General features: G+C 41.4%; 1 protein-coding gene across 1 annotated transcript; it reads right to left on the reverse strand.

The window, feature by feature from the left end:
- Positions 1-607: 607 nt before the first annotated feature.
- On the reverse strand, positions 608-27,640 carry pdss2 (prenyl (decaprenyl) diphosphate synthase, subunit 2). The gene is made up of 8 exons (XM_056394088.1): positions 27,166-27,640; positions 20,260-20,394; positions 14,789-14,987; positions 8,046-8,120; positions 6,438-6,611; positions 4,449-4,580; positions 3,642-3,677; positions 608-1,010 (listed from the first exon to the last, which is right to left on the reverse strand). Exons 1-8 carry the CDS (start codon positions 27,411-27,413, stop codon positions 855-857), a joined length of 1,155 nt encoding a protein of 384 aa, XP_056250063.1. The 5' UTR covers positions 27,414-27,640; the 3' UTR covers positions 608-854.
- Positions 27,641-27,670: the final 30 nt, after the last annotated feature.

Raw genomic sequence — 27,670 nt, forward strand, 5'->3', positions numbered from 1 at the left:
GGCCAAGGGGAGAGGCTGTGTGACCTTTCCCCGCCCCTGGGTTGACTTGGATCACATACACAAGCATGGGGACAGACATAATAAGGAAACATAGATGACATTACTCCTGATTCATGCCACTTCACCCTCTGTACATAGAGCACCGTGCCAAACTCAATTAAAAAAATAATTTTTTTTGCAGCCGTGCTTATCAGCAGAGGTACATACTTGTTGGAACATGACTTTGAGACATTTTTACATCTGGTTTTGAGCTGCTCTTTGATTTGGCAAACACAAGCACATCCAGCAGCTATGATTTCAGCATCATCTGAAGTGTGCAGTAACGTGCAGCATGAACCTGATTCCAAAGAAAAAAAAAAAAGAAATTTTGTCAGAATAAGTGCCGCTTGGTGCATCATTTGCCGTTCATGGTACATTTTCCAGATGACAATAACAATTCTTCAAAACATCTTAAATTACGTTCTGCCTGGTATGTGCCTTTGCTGATAAGCAAGGTAACAATAAAGTGCCAGGATTTAAAATGCAGCTTGGCGTGATGTTTTCTCCACGCAGGAGAGGAAGGGTATGTATCAGAGGCAACATAACGCAAGACATGATGCTGTAGTAGTGTGTTTTTATTTCTTCTTTTAATGATGACCATTTATGCATATAGCCAATGCATTTCTGATGCACACTGTCATCCACAACAGAGCACAACAGTTTCTCCAGACGTGAGCCAGCACCTGGCTCAAACGTTCATTTGTCTCTTAAGTGTCGTCTTGTTGCCTCTGCAGACAAAGACACTCCAGGCTGCACATTTAGAAACAGCAGTGTGTGTGTGAGTACGTGTGAGTGTGTGCGCGTGTGTGTCCAGGTCAAAATTTGGTGATGGCGGAGGCGATGTTCTCCAAGGCGGATCGAGCCTCGGAGGAGGGGAAAGCCTGGATGGCCTCCAGAGCCTTGTTGCCATGGTAACAGCATAAGTCCACCGCTGAGCTCATGCCTTTCTCTGACTTAACTGCTGCCAAAAGCTGTTGAGGGATGAAAACACACATTAGTTTGTCATGTTTGTGTCACTCCTGTTACTATCCAGCTGTCAATACAACAAACTGTTAAGAGCCAGAGAAAGTTAGCTCACTCTTAAAGTGGCACAGCATTGTCTTTTTTAATGACAGGAAACCCATTGTATAACACAATCATGTCTGTATTTGTACACTGCCCCTGGTGCCACTGGAGGCAGCTTATCACATTTTACTACAGGGGAAAAATTCATTATGTTAAAAAAAGATGGCACTTTTTTTTTTTTTTACAATGAGAAAGAAATGCCCTGAATTTTATTTCTCTGCAGGTTCTACTCATGTTTTTAATTCGTGAAGGGTTTTAAATTTGTATGTGTCTGTGTATATGCAGCCTGGGATTTACACACACGTCATATACAAGTCATGCAAGAGGAGGAAATGGAAAAAAAAACATCAAGTCAAATAAGCCCCAACCAACCGATTAAGTTTTACAGACAGCGTGAATTGGAGCGACCCCATGCGCCTCAATGCTGGTGTGTTGGGACATCTTTTCGCTGAGGGCATTTTACATCAGAAATTCTGGAGGTGGAAATCCCCGTAGGCCTTCCCTCTTAACAAAAAATAAAAAAGCTGCAAGCGTCGAACTCGGCATCACCCAGGTTACTTACTTATTTTAGAAATAATCCTTGTTCACACTCATTGCACAGAGTCTTGTTTTGTTCTGTATTAATTAAATGTTCCCTTATCTCTTAGTATCTCACACTCTCCACCGTTTACAGGTTAGGTAACCTTAAAGTTTGTCTCCTTGTTCTTCTGCCTGCTCCTTCTTTCCCTCCAGCCTCAATGTCTTCCTCATTCTGATCTCATCAATACATTCAAATAAAAATAAATGAATCATTTGTAGATTAAAGAAATTAACAATTACAATGATGTAACTCAGCCTTGCTGCATGCAATAAATAAAGATTACATTTTTTTTACTGACATAAATATACATTACGTGTTTTACCACAATGAATTAATCTGATATTTTTGTTTCTATGTATGTAAAATATATGAATGACCAATTGTTAAATACTCCAACAAATAATAGAAACTTATTGATTGTTATGAAATGATTATTTCATTACAGAAATGATTTGAAATGCCCTTTTCCAAAAGTTCCAAAGTTTTCATTTCATGTCATCTTTCCCAATGACATTAACTTTTCATGGCGTTGTCATCAGTCGCTGCCACCTCACCTTTCATCCAATCACATGGACCAACACTTCACACTTCTCTATAAAATCACATGTGAATTTGCCAGCTCGCTGCTGCTGTTAACACTCGTCACTCTGATGCTCAGTAAAAATCCAAGTTTACAAGCTGACCGAAACCTGTTAGCTAACAAAAGCAGAGGTGAGTTACTGTGTTTATCTGTAGCAGCAGCTGCTTGTTTCACAGTTACTTTGCCATTGTTGCTTGTTAAAGTTTTTTGAAGTGTGGGATTTTTGCCTTTGGACAATAGAGAGACCGAAACAGAGGCAGAGACAGATGAACAACATTTCATGATAATAAATTAAGTTTAAATAGTTTAGTAAATTATATAGCAATCAATATATTAATGACTTTATATATTCCACTCTATATATTATTGAGATCTCTTTCATAACATTCTTCTTATCTATTTATTATCAAACACTTAGAGGTTCCACATTTACTAAAATTTAGTCTTGAACTTGTGATTGGTCATTCTGTCTCACAGCAGGAAGACAACAGCTGACCTCCTCACTTCTTTCATGTTGTCAGATTTTCTTACATTGTTTGTGCCAAAATATTAACAGCTTCAAAACATATCCAGTTCTATCCCAGCCGGACTCTCTTCCCTCTCCCAGGATAATACATTTCACAACAGGCAAAGTGTTTAAAAAGTGTTGTTGTAGTTGATCTTTGCTGTAAATGTAATGGTTATTTATCAGACTTAATGAGATTTGTATATTTGATTTGTAGATGTCAGACATGTACACAGAGTTCCTTGAATTATTATGCATTCCTGTCTTTGTGCTGAATCAAAGCAAAGTTTTACTCTTGAGGGCACAAGGTCTTTCTTCACCCCCCAAATTTCATCCCTCCCCCTGTCCTGCTCTCAGCTTTCCTGCTTGTGTCCCCTCTTCTCTCCTTCCCTTCGAACTTCTCCCCATGTCCCCTTTCCAGCAGCAGGTCTGCTGAAGGAGATTCTCTCACAATGCCACTGTCTCAGAGCCTCAGTGTCTCCTCCACAAATAGGCCTCGGTAACTAATCCTTCCTGCTCTGGTTTCAGACGGGACCAGATAACCCCCCTAACACCATCAGACCCCTCCTCTGTAGCTTCAGTCTCTTCTTGCACCCCTATCGCTCCCCGTCTTCCCTCACACATTGACTTTGGAAAGCTCATTTCCCAACTTTGATATAGGTTACAGTGAAAAGACATCCTGTTTCTCTGTGATGGCTCTGTGAGACGCAGCGCCTCTGAGCAAACAGGTGAAACCACTGAAATACAACAAAGAAAAATGGAACTACCTTTTAAAAATATGCCTGAATTACAACACAAAGGCAACAGAGGCTGCTGCAAAGAATAAGAGCAGAGACATTTTGTGTAGATTTTGTACAAATCAGTGGTCTTACCTTAGAGTAATCCGGCTGGTTTCTCAGTGTTTTTGCCTTGTTGAGAAGAGAAACGAGAGAGCGATTATCACCTAAATCCTGTTCTTTGACATCGTGCTCAACAACTTTTTATTGACTTTTTCAATGCTATTACCCACGATCCCAGGAATCAGTGGCCGAACTACCACCTGAACCATGACCCCCCCCCAAAACCTTCAATGAGAAAAGGCAAATTATCCAAAATACCACCTTACATCCTCACAACATGTTAACTGAACCAAATGCTTTAAAAGGCATCTTCACCTGTCTGTTCACCCATCGTCTAATCCTAATTAACTGGAAAAACCTAAACCCCTGTTCTCATACCAGATGGTTGAAAGATGTCATCCCATGTTTCATTAAAGAAAAAAAAAAATCTAATTTACCATAAATCTGCTAATTTCAGGAAATATGGACGTCTTTTATATCCTGTTTTTCTCCTTTGGTTACTGGGGTAGAATTCCAGTAGTTCATTATTTTACATGTTAAATGTGCAGTTGTTGCCTCTTGAGCAGGAAGAAATGGGTTGTGTGTGTTTCACAGGACTGAAAATTCTGTGCACTATATTTTACATATATTTCTTTTTTCCTGCATACTGGGATACTTGTTTGTATACAACTTGCAAACTTAAAGATATTTATTTAAAAACTTACTATTACTTTACCAATGAGCAGTCTCTTATGTGTGTTGTGTATGTAACAGAGCCTGGGTGACTGTCGACTGACTGACACTCCAGAAAGTAAATAAATGGATCTGCTGCAGTGGCGTCATGGCCCATCCTTCCTGTACCTGCTGCAGCTGCTGATGCCATCTCTCCTGGCCGACGATCTGACGGTGGAAAACTACCGGGGCGGCGCTCAAGCTGAACGACACCGGCTCTCCCACACTGCTTTTCATAAACGGCTGCAGGTCAGAGTTCAGCTACAGAAGGGAGAGCACCTTTGTCAGTGACATTCTTCTTTCTAATGTTCAGGCACCAATTAAACAAACCCAGCGGTGAAAACGGTGGAGCTTACATTGTGCCTACGTACACTCTGAGTGACCCTGTTAATGACCAGCATGATGAGCAGCCTGCTGAAAGACACAGTCTAGCCTGATGAGGATGGTTCTCCTTCAAAGACCTCCTTTCTGCCTCCTCCCATGCTGAGATTCCCTGTAGCCGCTGAGGCCTGCAGACAGGCAGCTGCAGGGAGCCGCGGCAGGAGGGGACGTACTGATACAGCGCTGTGAGTGGGATCATTATGAATGACTTTTACACTAACCCAGTGAGATACTGCTGAAAACCTCTGAACCTTGAAAATGTTTAAGCATCTGCATTAACATTAAATACTAATGGCCTTTTAGCTTTGCCGCAAATCAACCTGATCCCACACTTTTACTGTTCATGTTTGTCCCTAATGTGAAAATAAAAACACACTTAAAGCTAATGCACTGCAGGATAGTATCAAAAACCTGCTTCATCTGCGAAGGAATGATTACATCTCAAAAATCGGTCATTCATCTGTGGAAAGCATTCATTCAAAAGACTTCTTACACTGTTGAACCAAAATAAGGCCAATTAACCACATTTAAACACTGCTGCTTCCTGTAGATCAGTGGAACATGCAGCCAATCAACAGCCTGTTAGATTTATAAGCTTTGATTTAACTTGGAAATAAAAGAAGGAGCAGGGTGGAGATTCAGTACAAAGCATTATTATTATTAAAGCCTCTGAAAAGTTTCAAAACTGAATCTATTTCTCTGTAGGGTAACAGATTCATGATTTAATCGGCAAACTAAAGAATAAGTGACTAAAAGTGGATATTTTTATAATAATAAGAATCAAATGACAATGTAGAAAAGACTGTGGCAGTGTGATATGGGTCATTCATAGTGTTGGACCTACAGAATATTATCACCTGAATCTGCAGCTGCCCTCAGCCTTACAGAGCTTCACAGAGCTTTAGTTTCTTTAGTCATCCAGCTGCAACTTTGCTGTTTTGTGTCACTGTCACTGCTTTCATAGTGGTTTTTTTTTATGGCCGCAGCTTTTCAGAGGAAAAGCTCTGTTCATTACCTGCTCAGCACCGAACAGCAGACAGACACAGTTAACATGCCGTTATGCTTCTTCCCCCACACCTTTCCAACGACGAGTTAGGAGGGGCCGCTACAGAAATGGTCTGACGGTAACTTTCCGAAAACCCGAGGATCCAACATTCACACTGCGATTGGCCAGCTGTGCAGAGCTGAGGAGACTGGCTTTGAATTGCTCCCTCTAGCCCTCTTTGTTCATTGGTTACATAACTATCTGTGGCACTTTTCCTGTGTGCACCTGAATGCAAAAGTATCAATGTTTTCCTGGAGATAATGTCTGAAAATGTGCCGTCTATTAATTTAACTATGAATATTGTGCCATCACAACTGTGTGGGCGTGGTTTAGTCAAACATCCTTACAACTGCCATGAAATTTTGATGGAAATGTTACTGCACTTACAGAAATATGTGATTCACAACCCACTTTAAACCAGTGAGAACAACAAGGCCAGAAACAGAAAAACAGAAATCTCTCATGTGAATTAATGAAAACTTTGACAGAAAACAGTACAGGACCCCATCGCTCATACTAAGAAACTATTTGAGAAAATAGGTTTTCATGGCCTTTAGACCAAGACATATGAGAGTGATTATCTCAGGGAGTAGTCCACTGTAGTGGCACTTGACCGTTCTTGATTGATCCCCCAAACACTAACTTCACTGGTATTTGGTGCTTGGTGGGTGGGACACTCAGATCAGACTTACCTTGTGGCCTAGTGATAGGTGCTTGCCGTACTTGTAGGCCAGTCTTTGGGACTCCTTGTCATGTTTGGCGAGCTCCATCGCAGCTTGACAGCTCTTGGCTAGCAGCGCCCCGTGGGACAGGAACGTCTGCTCCTCCCAAGTCGCCACGTCGACGCCACCAGTGAGACTATTCTCCTGCAGAGCAAATAGTGGCAGAGACACCGCAGGGCCTGAGCTCTCACTGCTCCTACTGTACGACTTCAAAGTTCCCACAGAGCACCTCACAACCTCTAAATCAAAACAACCCCTCCTTCTCTGTGATTTCATTTTTCAGCATGTAATTGGATGTTGGACCAGAGAGTAACAGCAATTTAACACAGTATTTCCCACAAGTTCTGCAGTTATTTGGAACAGAGGGAAGCTGGGAGAGGGACGCACACCTAGAAGGGGAAAAACACACCAGTAGCTACACAAACACGTTCAATATGTTATTTTATGTCCAACATAAAACATTATTAACACCACATGTTCACTATAATAAGGTTAAATACTATAGACCATCTCTGGACAATTTGGCGAGACACAATGTAAAAGTTTTGATAGCAGAGAGAACAACACATTGTAAGAACTTCATCTACAATCTCCATTAATTAATCCTCAAAAACTTCCAGAATAAAAGGTCAGCAGAGGAGAGTCAACAATGTGTCTGTGGCTTTTAGCTCTAACGCCAGTTGTTCCTACTGCAGATGTAAATCTTTTAAAACTGGTCATAAATTAACCCTTTCATTCTCGAAAAAAAGCTCAAAACATTTCCAGAAAGGACAGGGCCCGGGAGGTTGAAGCAACTGTCACTCTAACAGGGGGAAATAGTGTATTTGTTGGGGACTATTTGCAGAAGAGGATTAATCAGCATTAGTTGCATTAGTGAGTGTTACCAGCACAAGGGAAGTGGGGCTGAGTCAAAATAAACTGCAGTGGGTGCGATAATTGTAATGAAGGAACATGTCAGCCACTGCAACAGTGTGGCTCTTTGATGTGACATCTTAAAATACTCTGTCAAATCTGATGTACGCTTTGGCTCTTATAGTCATTCTGACTTTTTGGTTGTATAATTTAAAAAGTTACCTTTCAGAGGAGACCAGGGTAATAGGTTTAATAAAACAGGTTGAACAGTAACCTTTCATTATTTTCGGGCTGGTGCACAAAAATGCGGGTGTCTGGTGACAGGTTAATAGTTTTTGGGTAACAATGAAGCTCTATCACACAGAGGAAAAAGCTACATTAGACGTTGGATACACAGACAGTTTTTGTTGGAAGGATCAACTCATTGTTGGTTTTGAATACTGAATATCACCAGTCATTTTCTTTAAATTACCCCTATTAAAAATACCTACATTTCTATATTTTGAATTTATCTTTTAAGTATATCTATCAGCATATAAATCACTCAGAACTGCCTTTATGTATCAAATGTCCAGACATTCATATACAAATTCACTCCAACAAATGTTAAAGGTAATTTCTTTTTGTTATTTTGTTAGAAAATGATGTAATCTGACATACTTATTCTTTTCATGAAATCACCTTTCACTGCACCCTAGATCTATAAAAGTAGAACAGATACGTTACCTCTGTGTTATTGGAGTTTTCATAGTAGATTCCTTGAACTAAATCACCAATGGCGCTGGAGATCAGTTCAACAACCTGTTAAACACAGAAAAAGGGGGAAAAAGAAGCATCAGACATTTGGCCAAAGATTGAAATCCTGATGCGTTAACAGGACGTCAGAGTCGCATGTTTATCCACCGTCCTCTGTTAACTGTTGAACTGAGAGCAGGGACAAAGCTCAAAAATAATACATATAGGCCTATATATTCAAATATAATAATACGACAAAGGTGGAGCCACATTCCTCATTTCTAGGAAGTAACACACAAACAGGTAGAAGTTGAGCCAAGTGAGCATGGATCATATTTTGAACCAAAAACAGTCAACATGTCCGTCATGTTGAAGTGTCCTTGGGTTCGGGTAGTGAACCGCTAACCTGCTGCCTCATTACAGATCACTCTGGCTAACAGCATTGATTATACTCGTGACATGTGAATGTAAATGAGCTCGATCAAAAAAACGCCACGCTGCTCAGTTCACCCGTGACATTTGTAATTAAAAAAAACCCTGAATTTCCCCTGATTGAAGCACGAGCAACCAGCGCTGGTGTCTGAGCAGCTGGTTTGGTGAATAAATCTGAGGTGAGACGAGGACTGGAAACCAGGTGAACTGATGCAAACTCAGCTGCTCATTATCAGGCCGGAGGGGGACCTCCTGTTGGTTTCATGATGCAGATCCAGGCTCGCTTTCATTCATTATACTTTGTATTCATAGAGAAGATCCAGTGGAGGGGGCCAGATGAGGAGCCTGTCCGGTCTGAGGGGCTGAAATGGAGCTGACAGGCAGATGGTGAGACCAGAGAGCAGAGGGGTTAACAAGGTTTCGGAGTGATTATCTGACTTCAGGGTCTTCTTTGCTCTCCTTTTCTTCTAATTGATAAATTATTTGAAACTTTATTTCACTTTGGACTTTTGCATATGGAAATTAGTTTATTAATCTGTTGATATTTACAGCCTTTACAGAAGGTAGGATTTCTGCAGGAGCAGCACAGGAAGCAGAGTAATGGCAAAAAGGAAAATGGGCTTCAAAGATGAGGAATAACCACTACTGTGATGTGTAAATGAATATATATATACTGTACAAGGAAAGCTGCTGCTTTCAGGTTTAGAGAATATTTACCTTCCTACCTTAAAAAGCTTTTAAAAGACAAAAACAACTTTTAAAAAGAAAACCTGTACATTGTTCCATTGTGAGATGTGGAGGTCTGAGTTTTGTTCAAGACTGCAGTTGCCCATTTCCTCTTACAGGGGGCATGCATGACTACATTTTTGCTTACAGAAACACGACCGGCCCCTCATCAACCACCAGATGAGAGGCTGCATCTTTTCAAATCATTACTTAAAGGCTGGTTTTAATGAATGAGTCAAAATCTGAAGTCGATCCCTCCGTCCTTCATTCACACCCAGACCAGCGTTGCACCAGGGAGCAGAGGCAACGCCTGTACAGTTCAAATGAATGAGGTTAAATTTAGAGTTCCTTCAGCTCAACCTAGACATCCTTGGTGCATCAGGAAAGTCTGGTGACGGTGGCTGCCCAGTCAGCCTCGCAGTGCCCTTTGGGTAACTGAATCCACCAGGGGAAAATATTGAGGAAACCCGAGCTTCGCCCACAGACCTGGAAGGACAATGTGCCTACAGTATTACCAGATGTGGTGTCTCTGCCCGGCCTGCCTTGGGAAGTGGGGGCCAGTGGGGGTCTTTTTTTGGAAAGTATCAGATAAGCTCTCCCCATGCCCCCCCCATACTCCATTCCCAAATCCAGCCAGATCGTGTTTTGCCGACAGGTCTGCGAGGGGGGAGAAACCGGAGCTCCACGGTGAGATTACTTTACAGTTTATACAAGTAGCAGCATAGGTTTCCTCTCAAGGCCACGACACATAATCTCCATCGCTGTCTCTGCCTTAAAAGAAAAAAAAAAAAAAAAAGGCTGGTTTATGAGAAAAACTTTGAAAGCTGCAAGAACTCCTCATCCGTCACCCTGTGTATTAAAAAGAGGTGGCACAGTGACCACACAGGCTGGGGGACTAGCCACTGTCGGTTTGCAACTCAAGTTTATTACAGTCTGAAGCTGTTATAGGATTATAAATATCAGAATCAGCAGATTTTAATGAGTGAAAATGAAATCTTATCCAGCCTTTACTGCGTTTGCCTAGAGGTCATTCTAAGGTAATACCTGTAACAATATGTTTGTATGCCTTTTTTTTTACTCAAAGAAGCAGAACCAGGTTGGATGCAGTTTTTAAAGGGGGACCATTGCTTTTACACGAGGTTCAGTGAACACATCACGCGGAGTACTGATCAGCCTGAGAAACAGTACTATAATGTCAGGGTCCAATGAAAGATGCTATCCAGTTGCATCATGGGAAATGGAGGATGCAGTGTTGTCTCTTCTCTTCTTCAGAGTCCTCTAACTTAATGGAAGTGAAACATTAAATGACTGTTTTACCTCTTTAACTCACAACTAACTAAGTGTAGTCCTGATTTCTATGATAGTTACAGTATTTATCATCCCTCCCGTGCTTCAGTTTAACTAAAGGTGTAAGTAATAGTTTGTCTCTTCGGTTTCTGCCGACAGACACAAAGGCTGATGTCATGTTAATCTGTGCAGAAACAGTTTGACTTTATGTGATGAAACCTGTGCCGACGCCCCCTTTCTTTCACTTTGCCTCCTTGTCCTATGACCAACCTTTCCTGCAAACAGACTGCTGTAAAAACGGTCCCCACTTGAAATTCACTGGACGGAGTTTTTCCGAAAAAAAGAAAGTCATAAACTCAAATTCCACTTATTTGTTCGTTCTGGAGATTTTGACCAAGCCACACTGTCTTTATCAACAGATGAAGTTTGTGTAGATGTCACAGAACTGCAGGTGTTCTGAGCTCCTCTGTGCTGAGCAATCGGAGCTCTCTCCGTATTGACGATAACAGTGATGCTTAAAAGGTAAAATATTGATATTGTGCTAATAATACATATATGATAATATCATGATGGCACATGTCAGGCCTTACGGATCTGTTGTTTATCAGTTCATCCTCTTGCCTTTTCACTATCCATTAACTGTAACTTCATATGCTTTTGTACAGTTATGTTAGTGACTCTCTCCACTTCCCTACACTTGTATCCGAGTCCAAATCATTTGCTAAAAAAAAGAGACGAAGCACAAAAGATGAATTTGACTGATAGTATTATTGTTTTTTTATTATTTCCAAATTTTCTATAGATATTGTTACACATTGTTATTGTTGAATTCTTTTCCACACAATAACTGGACTAGGACATGTTCATGTTGACTTAAAAGTTGACTTTAGTTGACAAAAGTTGTTTATTCTGTCTGCTGATAAAGACCATGTTATGTAGTTGAAAGTTCCAGGAAAAGCAAGTAAGTGGACCTTAAGTTGAGATTGTTCTGTCAACCGCTGTTTACAAGGTTAAGTAAAAAATAAAGGTTCATATTATATCATATTAAGCAAAATTTATAATATGAAAATGTTATAAAATGATATTTCAAAGATATCTAATGCTTCTGGATGTAAGATCCCATCCACATCCACGCAACAGGAAAATCAACTGTATTATACGGTATTTTTTGTTTAGGTTCAATTACAAACTGGGGTCAAAAGTCAACATGACCTGTGAGATGAGGTTAAGTGAACAGGACTTTGGAAACTTCCCGCCAGTTTAGAAACTCTTGTTAAAACAGGCCTCATCCCTGTGACTTCAGCCGAGCGACTTGTCAGTGCTGTTAACAATAATCTAATAATTGATAATAATATAATAATAGAAAATCTAATTTACCTCCTTGCTTAAAGAAACATGGCTGAATATGAGCATCTGTGCCGGCTGTGGTTTGCCCTAGGTTCGTTTTGTTTTGCTAACCTTTTCAAACATGAGTAACTGCTGAATATCAGATGTCTATCTCCTCCTTACCCTTAAAAACTTCCACTCTGGGGACGTTTCCTGTGGCTGCTTCAGATTACGTTCACACTCCTAATAAACACCGTCACAGAGTTGTTTGGGCATTACTGTGTGGTAACTTGGTACCACCTGAGTTTGAATGACATTGTTTTCACCTTGAAAATGAACCAAACTAAAGTAACAGACGATGCTCCAAACCTTGATTCAACTGGTGCCAACTTGAATGCCTTACATGTGAATGTGATTAAATCAGAATTAAGCTGGAGTCATCAGCAGATCCGCCGTCATTTCATTCTCAGTGTGGTTTTTCTCCATCTTCCAGGGAAACAACAGCATCATTTCCATTACTGTAATTTGTAGCTTAACCACAGAGTGACAATTATCTCTCATGGTACTGCTGCACTGACAAATCCTAATGAAAGCCAATTACCACTGTAAAGGAAAGGCCACACCTTTAGAATTATCTTTAATTTATAAAGGAAATGTTGGATCCTTAGAACTCCTGCTATGTTTCCTAAACAAGACGCACCATGGATACCACTCACATCATATATTTTTGGGGTGGGGGTGGGGGGGGGGGTGGGGGGTGTCTGCCATACAGCAGACACAAACCCAGACTGTGTGTGCTGAATGAGAAGCAGCAGGCAAGGCGATAAGGGCTGGACCGGCTGATGGGGACATCGTGGGGGGAGAGACGGTTATTTTGATCCACTTAGGGCGACCGCATTCTGACAGAGCAGCGTGGTGACAGCATCTGTCAGTAAGAGGTTACCGGGCGACGTAGTAGATATGATCTGTGGTGCACTTACAAGACCACCGCCACACACACGTCCAAAACTGAAAACTCAATAAGAAGGATTCCCGTGGTGTACATGTCAATGGTGTCTCCCGACCACGTTATCGCACACACAAAGCAGACTGTACGCCATCAAATGTGTGACTGACTGAGGGACGGTGACCCGATGTGAGGTTCTGTTTTTTAATCTAACATATGCTCCTGTAATCACCTGGTGTCTGACAGGTTCTTGGTAAAAATGCTGTGACACAGGAAGAGTGGTGTGTTTTTTTATCACCAGTTTGAATCAAACTAAAAAAGACCTGTGTAGTTGGTATTAACAGTAATTTTCACCATGGCTGAACAGATAAAGCAAAGAGTGCCACCTACAGAAACTCCAGCTAACACGACATGAGATCGACAGCAGCAGTTACACCACCTTCCCAACCTTTCTGGCATGAGACACCAGCCACGCAACGCCTACGCTTGACACCTCGTCACAGGTTAGAGACATTGACGAGTTGTGACAAGACTGATGTTTCCTCCTCAGACTGTTTCATTTTAACTGACTTTAGAAACCTAAAGAGGTTCCCAAGTTGTGATGTCCCTCGGGTTCATACTCTCGCTTGGAAGAACTGCTTTTAGCTTCTTTGCACCATCCACCTTGAACTCACTACAAAGCACTTTATAAATCTATTTGGTCATTTTAGATTCTTAATCTATAACCTTTCATTTCGGTTCGTACCTGCTTTAATCGATTCTTGGCATTACATTATTTATTAATTGTGTTTATATGTTTGTTTTAAAGTATATTTTTTGGGGCTTTTTATGCCTTTATTGGATAGTATAGTAGAGAGAGACAGGAAACGGAGAGGCAGAGAGAGGGAGAATGACATGCAGTAATGGGCCGTCTGATGCGGGATTCGAACCGGGGCCGACTGCAGCGAGGACTGTAGCCTCTACACATGGGGCACCTGCTCAAACCACTGCACCACTCGACGCACCTATATGCTGTTTTAATTGATGTTCTTCTTTTAACACTACTCCACATCATTAAAAATTAGGCCCTTGCACACAGCTATTTGTAAGTTTTACTATTGTTTTGAGTTCAGCATCAAACTTGCCATCTCCAGCAGTGGAAAGCAAGCCTCTTGTTTTTCTTCTGTTTCTATCATGTCTTTTCTTCAACTGAAGTTAGCACGCTAACCAGCTAGCCCCAGCCCGTCTCGTCACTTTCCAGTAGGAACTCACTGTAGCCTCCAATCTACCCTGAAGACGTAGCATTGCTCACAGTGCGTATCATAATCTATTGTCTTGTAACCACCTGTTCCTGCCAAGAAACCACGTTTGGTGGCAGAGAAAACTTACAAATAGCAACTTTAAATAAAGACATAATAATAATGATGAGGTAAGTGATGTAAGTAAGTGTGGAAGACAGTGGGATGGCTAACCTGGATGACTCTCCACAGAAACATGACTTCCCCATTCTTAATCCCAACAACTAAACTCTGATTGAATTGTTTCTTTAACCAGTGAAAACTGCCATCAACGGACATAAGAACAGGCCTGTTTGAATTGCTGAACGAAGCTGAGATATTTGATGGTGGTTCAGGTCTGGAACAAGGATAATCTTGTTAATCATCTTGCGACTCCCTCAGATTTATCCTGCAGCCCCGTTTTGGGTCCTGACCCCCAGGCGGGGAGTCAGTCTACACTGTTTAAGTGAAAGAGGATTTCTGGAATGTGGAATGCACATCACACTAATGCATCAGTAATTCAGACAAAATAAAAACATGAGGATATCATATAATAATATCCCATAAATTCCAGGATCAGTTGGACTCTATATCATAGCAGTGGTGAGATGTGGAGTCTGGATGTGAGAGAGAGAGAAGATGTAGTGACGCAGACTGACACTGATATGTCTGGACACATTAAGACAGCAGTGTTTCTAATTAATATCTCTGATGTCAGGTAAGATATTTCTCACGAGTACAGTTTGTTAATGGGAGTGTACCTTAGTGTTATTCAGCTGGGCCAGTCCCGTACAAGCGTTGGCCAGCAGGAAGTCGCCGCTCAGGATGGCCATCTTATTCCCAAACTGCATGTCCTTCAGCGGGCCGTCCGACACCGTCCACTCCTTCAGATTGACTATCCCACGATGCACCAGGAAGGCCGTGTGGATCAACTCTGTGATTTCTGCCAGGTTCCTCTGGCTTTGAAACAGAGGGAAAAAAAAAAAAGGGTAAATTTTAAAATCACAGCTTTTTTGTCCACGGCTTTTAAGAGAGGCGTTCCCAAGGCTTGACAGTTAGAGAGCTTTTTGACAGAAACCTTTTCATTGTCTTTATGCTGTTGAAATCTGCAGGTTTGGCAAGGTTGAAAATTCATTCACAGCATCATATACAGGTGTGCTGACCACAAAGGATTCAATCAGAACAAAGCACTTACGGGTTTTCATTTCATCCGTCAAGCAAAAGGGAAAAGCATCTATTTACAACAGAATATACAACATTCACATGCTCGGCTCTTGTCTTTCGTTTGACTGAAATATACAACGCTGCTCCGAACACAGACCGGTGGGGTCCTCACAGTTCAATCAAACTGTATCTGAAATATTTACTGACAAGTCAACTTAAAGAGAAAATTACTGCGCATTTAAAAAAATAAGAGAGTTCTCCAATTTTGCTTCAAAACCGTCCTAGTCACAATGATCGTACTCGAGGGCACAATGTCAGACATCTTGCCACACAGCGTGTCAGGGGTTGTGTTTTAAAAAAAAGAAATTAAACTTATCATTAGCAAATAACAGCTATTCTTGATTATGAGAGAAAAGACATAAAAGTGGTCTTTGAATAGAGCCTTTCAGAGCAGCCTTAGGGAGGATATAATCAAATGTTGATTCAGTCATTGGTGGGGGATAATTAGGCCCTCTCCATATGGAGGGAGCTCACCACGCTGCGACAGGAGGGATCCATCCAGACAGGGTTGGGTGCGCTGATAGCCACTTACGACCTTCTTTCAGCCGCTATGAGAACCTGATGAGCCGGTTGTCTGCCTTGCGCTCCAACCCCTTGCTACACACACACACACACACTCACACATACGTATCTTGTAGCCAGGTAATTGCTGTGTTCAACATCGGCATGGAAAAGATGTGATTAAAATTCAATAATGTCATCTATGTCGCCTCTCAATCACTTCCATTGTCTGGTTGGTTTCTCTGCTTGGTGACGCAGAGCAACAACACATGAGAGTTAATAAGTTCGGGGTTTAAATAAGAGGAAAGTAACAGGTTGACAGCTGTGTGCGTTTTCAAGGTGCGACGGAGGGATGGATTCACTCGACAGGTTTCAACAGGTCGACTCGTTACAACAGAGGAAAGTGAGAAAAAGCTGTGGCTGATTTCACGTCATAAAACAACATTTTAAAATTTACTCCAAGTCCAAGGTCAAGGAACCAAAATAACAACAGCAAGAACAACGTGACTGAGACAAACATACATCTACTTACAGTGTGGTTCATATCAAGACGCCACTGTGACCATCTATCAATTACTCAAACAACATTGATAAATAATCATTTAAGTTATTTTTCTAACAAATACAGTGGGAAAGAATCCATTGGTTCCAACCTCTCACACGTGAGGATTTGCTCTTCTCATTGTAACTGAATCAGTTCTGGACAAAACAAACAATCTGATGACGTCTTATTGGACTGTGGGAACTTGTGTTGAACATTTTCACTACTTTCTGACATTTCATAGACAAAACAATTTATTGATTCAATAAAAAATATAATCAACATAAAAATAATTGTAAGATGCTGCTGCACATAAATTCATGTTCAGGTGCGCAGATGGAGTCTAATCTAAGTTGAGGAGAGATTCATATATAATTGCAGATGATGGCTGAGACATGTAGCTTCACTGACCACAGCTTATTATGTTGATGTATTATTTTTATTTCAGAGTAGGAGAAGGCAATATGGATACAAGGCTTTATCTATCCTCTGTCCCTCTGCACGATCCACCAACTTAAATAATAAATAGACAAATCAAGAGCCTCTAACACACGGGCACAAAAATAACGCAGTCCTGGTTATTGATTTGAAACATTCCCCACAAAGGCCTTACACAACTAAAGATAGTAAAATGGATAAATGGTTAGGATTATATCGTGGCTGCTTTTACCGTCCCATGATGGTCAACATATGTAGGAGACTTGCCCTGACAGGAATGAACCAATATGAGGAAACACACACCCTCTGATCTACTTTTAAATTATGAATTTAAAGTATTGAAAAACTGCACAAAACCTCCAAAATCTCAAATCAGTCAAACCCTGATGCCTGCACTTCCCAAAGCTGCGCCTCCAGTCTAGTAGTCCTGATCAGTAGCAGTGGAGCTTGGGGAGGAAAAAGGGGGACAAGGGGGCCAGTGTATAAATAGCTTTGGTGCCCAGTTGCATAGCAACCGATGCCATCTTGCTGAGGTGTAACGCCCCTCACCACGCCCCTTGTCCTGACTGTTCTGTTCCATTTTCCTCCCTCTGCAGTGTGCCTCGCCATCAAATACAGCCTTGCAGATGTGAGTGCGTCCCTGTGTGTGCTTTAAAGAGGTGGCCTGTCAATCAGACGGCCTGCGTGATGTGTTCAGTGGCATGGCTTTCATCTGTCACAAGAAATTAAGAGGTGTGGTGGCTACAAGTTGGACTACCTGTGAGCATGTCTGTGTTTCTATCTATCTATCTATCTATCTATCTATCTATCTATCTATCTATCTATCTATCTATCTATCTATCTATCTATCTATCTATCTATCTATCTATCTATCTATCTATCTATCCATCTATCTATCATGGCGGTGCTTTGGTGAATCATCAGTGTCAGGCAGCAGAGTGGGAAATGCTTTACAAATGCTGCCTGTCAGTAGGGAGGAGACTATCCCCCGGAGGTTTCAATCACCCCCCCAAACCCGCCCCACCCCGTCTCCCTCCATCCTTCCATCTCGCCATCAGCAGAGGTGCTAATGAGCCCAGGAGAGGTGGGGGGAGTGCCGGGGGGAGAGAGAGAGAGCAAGATAGTGCAAATGAGGTGATCAAGTCATGCTGTGTGTGTGTGTGTGTGGGTGTGTGGGTGTGGGTGTGAGGGAATGCTGCATGTTGGATTCAGTGATCCAGTGTCACAGTGATGTGAGCGGCAGGTTGTGACATGAGGTGAGTGTGTAGTAACTCGTCCAGTTGTGAGACACGACCTGCCGACGCGGCTCGGCCTCTCAGCCTGAACAGGACAAGACTTCAGCGCTGCCATGACGCCTGGTTTATTCCAATTAGCTCTAATATTAGGATGTTTCTGCACAGACACGGCTCCTCTACACACATGTGCCTTGTGGCAGCCAGCAGAAAGAAAGGAGCCTTTCAGGCACCCAGCACACAGCCACGCCAAACACAGCAGTCACTTCTGGAAACCACTTGGCACACACCCACATCCCTGTTGTGAGACGCACTCTGGTAGACGCAGTGTGTGAGAAAGCCACAGAGGACCTGAGGGTGCTACCTGCAGCATTTTAACAGCAGAACATTAATACCACATTTAACACTTTATATCTTAATATGTATAAAAAAAATCAATTAACGTTGGAGTTTGTAATGTTTATTCGAGCCTGATCTGAATACACTCCACTCACGTGACATACCTGCTGCTGAGAGAGAGCGGGGACGATAATTACGCTCTGTAAAAGTCCCAAAACACGAGCAGAGCAGGAACGTGAGGGCAAAATAACGAGATATCACATGGAACGCGAGTATGCACAACAAGCGCTCGTACACTCACACACAGTGAACTTATGTTGGGGGAGCAGGCAGAGACGGTCGTTACCAGCCATCGGATATTGTGGAAGTCCAAACACCTCGTACAAGTTAGAAGAGCCTAAGCATATGACAGCGTTTAGTTACATTTAGTTACAACTTTTGTATAGGAATGATTCTGTCTCCAGCTTTCTGATCGGTGGTTTCCGCTGCACTATAACAAGACTCAAGAGTCTCCAGCCGCGCTCAGCGCTCTGTGAGGCTGTAATGCTCGTTGTAAAGAACTCTTAACCGAGATCCAAAATGTGATCTTTGAATTCAATCTTCAGCGAGTCATGGAGGTTGGTGTCGGACTATAAAAGCAATCAATTATTGTTCAGGCCCTGTGCTTCTGCTGTTGATTCAAACATCTCACGTTCTTTAAATCTCAAAATACAGTCTTTTGTTTTTAATAGTGAATCCTTCAGGTTTTTATATGAGAAATGAAAAGGGTTTTAATTGTTTATTTATTATTCACCACTATAGTCTATACATCAGTTAGCATGTTAACATATTCTTACACTTTTTAATTAGCACTTATTTGAATTAGCTCTGAACACTAAGTACAGCTGATTCCAAAGGGAATGAATTTAGTTTTACAGGTTCCGAAAAATAAAGATTTTGACCCGATAATTGCCGTAAATAAAAACTCACCAAAATGATTAAGGTTCATCCTCTGAGGACCACGAACGTCAAATTTCATGGCAATTCATCCAGTAGTTATTGAAATATTTCAGGCTGGAACAAAGCAGTGGACAAAACAACCGACCAAGATTGCCATCCACAAAGTCACACCACTGGCTAAAAACAAAACATTACAACTTAAATCCCGCCTTGTAACTGTGGCTGTTTTTCCCCCATGTTCCATCATACATCACAAGATGATGTAGTGCCTCATTTACAGGAATTGATATGGACAATAACCACAGAGGACAGGATAGAATTACCCTCACTATTTATCCTTCAGCAGGCACGTAACACGGACAAAAGTGGCATCGCCTTTCCTGGTCTGCTTGCCACGCACATTTATGGCTCTACCGTGCAATGCTACACGTGTTTTTACTGCCCACTGTTTTCTCCAAAAGCAGCACATACATGAGAACTGAACTCTGTGGAAGGCAGGGAGTTTGTCTGCTAATGTGTGGTTACAGGTATGAACTATTATCTGTGGATTTGAATTACCGGCTTGGGTTTAATTAAACCAAAGAAGTTGCTTGGTGTAAACCAGCTGCGGTATGATAAAGCTATAATTCCTAAGACGACACTCTATGACTGTGATTAAAGTTGGAAGACACCATTTAACACCTAACAAAATCCTCAAGGGCATAATGACTTTTATACAATGTTTTGCCAATTAGCTCCTGAGTTACCACAAAAGCAATAGCAACCAATTACATTTTTCACAGTTAGGCAAGCTTTGGGGAATTTTCTGCATAGGAGGAAGATTCATCAGTGCAGCCTGCTGTTTTAGCTGATGATGCTTTGATGGATCTTTAATGATGATCTTACTAGTAATAAGCAAAAATTTAGAACAATTATAGTTATAAAGTCCTTCACTTGTCCCACGACTCAGCCTAATAAAAACAGTGCATACAGTTTGCCTGAACCACCAACCCAGTGTCAGTTATGTCAGGTGATTTACCTGGGGTAGATGCCACTGACCATATCCTGAGCCAGGAGATCGGACGCCGCGTGGCTCGGCCCCGCCGCTTTCGACATCAGCAGGACAATCACACCCCTCATCTGAAGATTGTTCCTGTTGTCGTAGACAAAGCCTCTGCAAAGACACACCACGAGCAGACAAAAATACAATGAGCCATACATAAAAAGCTTATGATTTTATATTAATCCTGTTTTTCTTTCTAGTTAAATGGTTAATAAATGGTAAATGGACTGAACTTATATGGAGCTTTTCTAGTCTTATCGACCACTCAGAGCACTTTACACTGCAGGCCACATTCACCCGTTCACATACACATTCCTTCCACACGTACAGCACTTCTACCACACACACACTCATACACTGATGGAACAGCCATCAGAGGCAATTTGGGGTTCAGTATCTTGCCCAAGGACACTTTGACACGCAGACTGGAGGAGCCGGGGATCGAACCATAATATATAGTTGCTGAAAATAAACATCTTTCCCAACACCCCAGGGCTGAACAATTAATCGAAATATTATCGAAATCACAATCTGACCAAGTGCAATACCCAAATCACAACAGCTGCAATTTTTTTTTTTTTTTTGGATAAAGGTCAAATGTGTCACAACAGACCACAAATGAAGCATCGTGATCCTACAGAGACACAAGCAGCTGTGCAAATCCTATTCTCCTGATGTAAAGAAACATACTTGTTTGGTACAGACCCAACAAAAATCACATCATCATCATGTTTATATATTTTCAGTGAAGCTGAAATGCGAAAAATGACCATTTAAACTAAAATTGTGACTCATATCAAAATATCTGCCCAAATAATCGCAATATGATTTTTTTTGTGTAACATTGTTCAGCCCTACCAGACCCTGCTGTCTTCTGTTTTACCTGCTCCCTCTGTCAGGCATCGCCCTCTTTTAATCAGCGATGCTTAAGAACCAGTAACAGATTGATAACAGTCATATGCAGAGTAGAAACTCTGCAGTTTTGAATAGTGAACGTGACACTTTACTGAGCCTACACACTGTTTGCTATACAATATTAATAGCTTAGTCTTGCACATCAGTTTAATGCTTCTTGATCTTTGTGAGACAGAGTTGAGATCATAGCAGTTTATTAGAGATCGCATCCATTCTGTTGAATGAAGATCTGGAGCAATAATGGAACAAAACAATATTAAACTGTACAGCAAGTCATGGTGCAAAATCAGAATGGAAACTGGGAAATTGTGCAAATTAAAATAAAATAATAGGAACATATATATATGATCAGTTTTGCTGCAGAACAGTTTTTTTTTTCTTTTGGGCTGTAGGTCTCCCGCCCCCCAGCCAACAAGCTCCTGACAAATTCATAGAAACACATTCACACACGCACACACACACACACAAAGACACACACAGTGCGCAGTGGTAGCTGCCTGCGTGGTGGGCAGATTAAATATCTTTTTACTCTCTCAGGGGAGCAGTTAGACAGAGCACCTCTAATCCTGTCCCTATGGGAGCCCCTTGTGCCATGAATCACGTTCTCGTTAGGGGCTCCGAGGCAGACAAGCGGCCACGCCCCCCTCTGCTCGATGCCCAGACACAGGCCTCACCACCCCACCGCCGACTCCGAACCCCCACCTCCACCCCCACCTTCTCTGACCCACCCCTGCACCACAGGGGGAGGTAGAGGAACTCGAGACAGACTGGATGTGAGAGATAGAGCATGAAGAGAGGGAGGGGACGGAGAGAGATGTGAAAATAGAGGCCAGACAGAAATGTGAGAAAAGATGACAGAAGAAATATGTAAGTGTTTCACAGTGTTCTGGTGCTGAGAGGACTGCACATTCCCTGAAGCCATGTTCCTTCCCCAAAAAACCCAAAGCTTTCACATAAAACACCTCATGCTACGTCCCCAAAAATTTACGACACAGCTGACATTATGTAGCCTGTGAAATTTATTTATGGTCACTCTAAATTTTTACTCAGTTGGAAAATCGTGGCTATCCTGGCACGCTGATGAACGCAGCAGCATGGCCTGCTGAACGGAAAACGGCTAGAGAGCAAAAAAAAAAAAAAAAATTATGAAGCTGCTCTCCTCCTGGGGAGTCCGGGTAAGCCAGTGGCCTGAGGGTGGCAGATGATTAATATTTATGTCACTATCCACACCAGCATACATCAATCAATCACATCCGCCCTCCTGCAAAGGGGTGGTGCAAGGATGATGTGGAAAAAGAGAGATAGTGAGGGCTACAGGGAGGGAGAGAGGGAGCAGGAAGAGAGGAATGGGCTGCTGTCATTTTAAAGGGTTGTGAACAGGTCACCACGCCTTCTGCTCTGCAATTGCAGCGCAGGAATTCAGGAACTTTAGCCGTTGTACGCAGGGGCTGGAATTAATGCATGCAAATGTATGACCTCACATGTGTGGTGTCATATTGATCCTCTGCCTTTTTTTCCTTAGTAATGAATGAATGAATGAATGAATGTGTGGCTGCACTTTTCTTACAGACAGAATTTATGCATCACATTCACCTCTGTGTGCAGGGCAGATACCTTTATAGATTAAGATCATGACACGTTTAAGAATATTGACCAACAGTTTGTTCCGTTCTCCAGGATCTGATTCTCACATTTCCAAAAAGAAATCAATTGTTTTTTACTCACCAACAAAAAAACATGCTAAATATTTGCTGGTTCCAGCTTCTTAAGTGTGAGACATTACTGCTTTCCCCTGTCGTACATGATAGCAAAGTGGTTATGTTTGGGTGGTGGACATGTAAAGACATCACCTTGGACTCTGCAAGGTGATTAACTTATTAATGAAGATTTGAATGGGCTGATTAATGAATAATGAAAATAATAGTTAGTTGCAGCCTTATTGCCAAATGATAAATGATACAATATCTATTTTAACATTTAAGGGAATTGATTTTATAGATCTAAAACCTCTTTCACTGTCTGTTTTCAAAAACTGGCCCGGGACTTTTGACTTGGACTGGCCCGCCAAAACCCATCTTGAGTCACACCCTCACATACAGCCTGTGTCACACATCATGTAGTAAAAAGAATAAATTAATCTTGATGATTTGTAAAATACATGAAATAGACCAACTGGTAGATTAAACTGTAGTTCTGTTATTCACTTTCCTCTGTAGTAACTACAGAGAGCGTGAGACTAGAGTTCAGACAGGGCAGTACAGCGGTAAATACAACAGTAACTGTGGTAGTTTTTCTCCCTTCATTGGATCTTTATGTAATAAAACTGTAAAATATTCTTCTGATCTGAGCTGATCTCACAGACCTTGAGTATATTAACGAAGTTGTATAACACTGTCCGCCTGAATAAACTCAGCCTACATTCCCGTTGTCTTGTGCATGAGGGAGATGACGGCCACACAGAGCCATGTGCAGCCAGCTACACAGGGCTGATCACCACACAGTGCTATCAAGCTGCGTCTCTCGCCCTTGCAGCCCAACATCCAGTGCGGCCCACCGGTCGCACGTTACTAAAATCAGTGCTGTACATGTACATTTAAGACTGAAATGATGACAAAAAAGACCAAAGTGATATATTGAATATATGCTATTGATAATATACTCACAAGATAGCTAGCAAGAAACTAATATAGAGTACATCTAATGTCATCCTTGAGTTACCTCAGCCTTGGGCCTCGGGTTCGATGAGGCCGACACAGTGCCCTCGTGATGGTGATCAGTGTTTTGTTTTACCAGCACAACAGATTTGCGAGGTCCTGCCTGCAAGTCGTGGCTGAGGGAATAGATTTACAGGATTTATGCTGAGTTTTGCACCACAATCTTTGAGTAATAGTAAGTAATAATAGGTAAATTGAGTAATAAGTTATAACAGCATGAGAAGACACACTGTAGTCACAGTCAGCGCTCAGTTCAGTTTGTCCTTTGCTAAGCAACAGTTTAAATACATAAAATATTCTATATAAAATCTTCCATTGCTGGTGTTGCCACTGGAATTCAGGTTTAATCAAACCACACCAACAGAGTTTTGATCTGAAGGCAGATTAGCTGCATGTGAGCGGTAAACTCTTCATATAAAGATATTTTCCAAACTTTAACTTTGATTGTTGCTTTTTTAATCATAAAGATTTAATGTTAAAGAAAAAAACTTCAGCTTCGAAATCAAGTTTCCATGAGCTTTAAATCAAAAAGTCAACATTGTAGAAAAGAAGACACAATGTTTTGTGAAGATGTCAAGGCTGCACATTGGAAAGTGTTTGGCCTCAGTGTTGCAAGTGTTGTCGTTGTTGCAAAGAGCTCTGGACGTGGTCGATCAAAGGACTAATTTAGTCTCATCAACTCTTTCTTTTACACTACAAAGCTGTACACGCGCTTCTATAAACTGTAGTTTCATTTCAGCAATTTCAAGCAGGCAGACTTATGGAGCATCAGTTAGGGTTAGTCGTCATAACGGTCACCATATGGATCAAGGTACTAAAGGTCAAAGGTGAGATTGCAAAAAAGCAGCAGTAGAACTGAATTCTAGTCTGAGTCCACCTCTCAAGGACTGTCCTTAAAGCAAGTAAAGTTTCTTCTCCTGGGCTGCAGTCCCCTCGCTGTAACTCCACACTTTGGGGCAAAGTTAGCTGAGCTGCAGTTTTTGAGAATGAAAGGAAAGGAAAAACCGAAACCCAACTCCACGAGGGTCTGCCTGTCTGCTGTTGTGGATATTTTTATCTGCCGCGTTTCTAAGGCAGAGACACAGAGGGAAATACGAACCAGCCAACCCAAGCTGACAGTGAGGAGTCAGACTGTCAAGAGGTCTGCTTCCCCCCTCGCCACCCCCGCCCCCTGCTACAACACCCAAATGGATTGTCATATCAGATTTAGGTGTATAGGTTATTACACCCTTGGGCTCCTGTTTCCAACACGACCGTCTGCATGGCGGGATTGAGTTTGAGGACTCTCTCTTCTCGTTCTCGTTGCTTCGTTCTCAAAGTTCCTGATTTTCTCTTGATAAAACACAAGAACTCAAGGCAACTCCTACAATAAAGTGGTAGAAGATGTGTAGCTCCTCCTTCATCAACACACAATTGTGGGTTTGCAGTTGCTTAACAGCTCCATTAGCTTTGTGGAAACATAGTTAAATATAAAAATATATGCTTGGTATGGCATGGTTTAGAACCGAGTAATCTAATCAAGCTGATTTACATCTACACAGAGGTGACAGTGACACAGTCTTTTGCCCTGGCCTGCAACAGGGATGAATATACATTAAATATTATTATATGAGTATTAATCAAATCACAATATTCAACAAACAAACTGAGAAAGGCTGTACAAGTATTAAGAGCTGCATTTGCATAATGTAAGCAGAAGCACGGGTTTGAACAACCTGTCATGTCTCTGCGTTTAAATCATATTTGGAATCTTTTTCTGAAAGTGAAGAGTAATACAAAAAAACTCAATTCACATAGACCAAATTCAGAGCAAAAATGCACTTGAAAGTTCCCAAAAGTGGCCTCACTCTCCTTGTTAGTATGTGCGCGGTCTGATTAATTTATCTGTTGAAATCTTATCGGTTTTATTTTGTTTCTGTCTAGAGGGAGTTTTCCATTGCTTCTATCCATGCTTGTTGCTCAGGCTCACATACTTTTCTTGGTACTTGTTGTTCACTGAAGTGACCACAGTTGACATCACATGGTGAGTCGCTACTTCTTATCACAGCAGGTCACACAGTGTGGCTGTAAGTATTTACATGATATTCTGAGGTGTTTTTGTTTATAGTTTATACGGGATTGTAACTTATTTTTTCTTCACATCTAACAGCCAAATGCCAACATTGTTACACACATAGTCCTGGATTGACACATCAGTCTATGAAATAACATGAAAATAAAGAACCAGGAAGCAGCAGGCTGTACACATCCAATGCATGAAGTTAAGAATCAAATCTACTTTTCTTTGGCATTCTTGCATTTTACGTGTCTCCTGTGAAAGAAAAACACAAGAGGCTTTCAAATCCCACGACTCAGCACTGAGGTAATGACATCAAATCAATGAAGTCTTTCACTACTGCCTCTGTCTAAGATTTGTGTTATGTAATAATGAAGCTTGAGATGAGAAAGACCTAAAACATCGTTCGAACTGTAAAATATATAAAATATGTGTTCGACATATACAACAGCGGCTGGATGTGAGGAAACAAACATGTCCACTCTGTCTGATAAAGACCACAAGTTGTGTGGGTTTTAATGTGTGCTAACATGACAAAAATTACACTCTATCTGTGCAAAACTCAACATTCTCCTCAGCATAGTATACACATGTAAATAAACTTAGAGTATGATGCACATAGACTAGTTTTGAGATGGTTAGTAAAAATAATACACACAATATCACATTTTGACAGCAAGCAAAAGAAACATCAATGACTGACAAAAATCTCATATTGATCACTGACAACTGTTGTGTACCCACATGTAAGGGGATACTATGAATGCTGCAGGCGGGGTCAAGTGTGTTTGTGTGTGGGTAAATATTGTAAATATCAACAAACAATGAAATGAGTGCTGCTGGGTTACATAAGTATTAGTAGTAAGAATCTAATCATCAGTACAAATTCTCATTAGTAAAAATGAGAAGTACATGAAAGGCACAAACTAGAGTCAGCATCTCCCTCCAGAATTATAAAAGGGGAAAGGTTGTAATTTTATTTAAAGAGAGTGTCAGTTACTGGATTGTATTAATGCCAACATAGAGTGATTAGATAATAACATGAATCTTCTTTAAAAGTTAATTGCCTATAGTTGAACATCTGCTGAGAGAGAGTGGTGTTTTTTTGGCAGTTTTTTTTAAATGAAGTTTGGTTTGGAGTTGACTCCTTGGTGGAAGTAAATAAGGTATAAAGCAGTGTCTCTTCGGCAGTGTTACCTTGCAGTGCTGAGTAAAGGGTGCTGTGTCCCGACCAGCTTCCGGACGTGCATGGCAACATTACTGAGTTCATCACTGAGCAGGCAGCGGAGGCTCATGAAGGAGGTTGGATATCCGACGATCTTCTCTGCATCGGAGACCACTTTACTCCAGTTTGAAGGTCCCGAGCTGGAGAACAGACTCAGCGTCCTCTGTCCTCGGCTGGACAAAGCTCTGCAGGAAAGACGTGACCATGTAGTTGGAAGCATTTTCTCTCTGTTATGTTTCTTCTACTTGGAGACAGTTGCCATTCAGGTACTCGCTACCATGTTAAAATTATATCACCAGATTCAGTCGCTTATGTTGTGACGTGTTATCTACAATGCCACATCTGTACTGTTTATAAAACGTATAATTTACTATCCTAACACACTTAACATAATGTCATTGTGAGACTAACTAGCTGTGTTTCACAACACACGACCTGACACTGCGAGCCGCCATCTTTACACACGTAATACGTTAC

Source organism: Seriola aureovittata, chromosome 13 (assembly GCF_021018895.1).
Source record: "Seriola aureovittata isolate HTS-2021-v1 ecotype China chromosome 13, ASM2101889v1, whole genome shotgun sequence".
Classification (NCBI taxonomy): Eukaryota; Metazoa; Chordata; class Actinopteri; order Carangiformes; family Carangidae; genus Seriola; species Seriola aureovittata.

Bases quoted from the DNA above. Each gene is read 5' to 3' on its own strand.
- pdss2 (XM_056394088.1), bottom strand. From the start codon at position 27,413: ATGCTTCCAACTACATGGTCACGTCTTTCCTGCAGAGCTTTGTCCAGC. The intron at 14,988-20,259 runs GTAAATCACCTG...TCTGTTTCAAAG, and splicing joins GTCAGTGGCATCTACCCCAG to CCAGAGGAACCTGGCAGAAA. The intron at 4,581-6,437 runs GTAAGTCTGATC...TCCCTTCTGTAG, and splicing joins ACCTATCACTAGGCCACAAG to CTGAACTCTGACCTGCAGCC.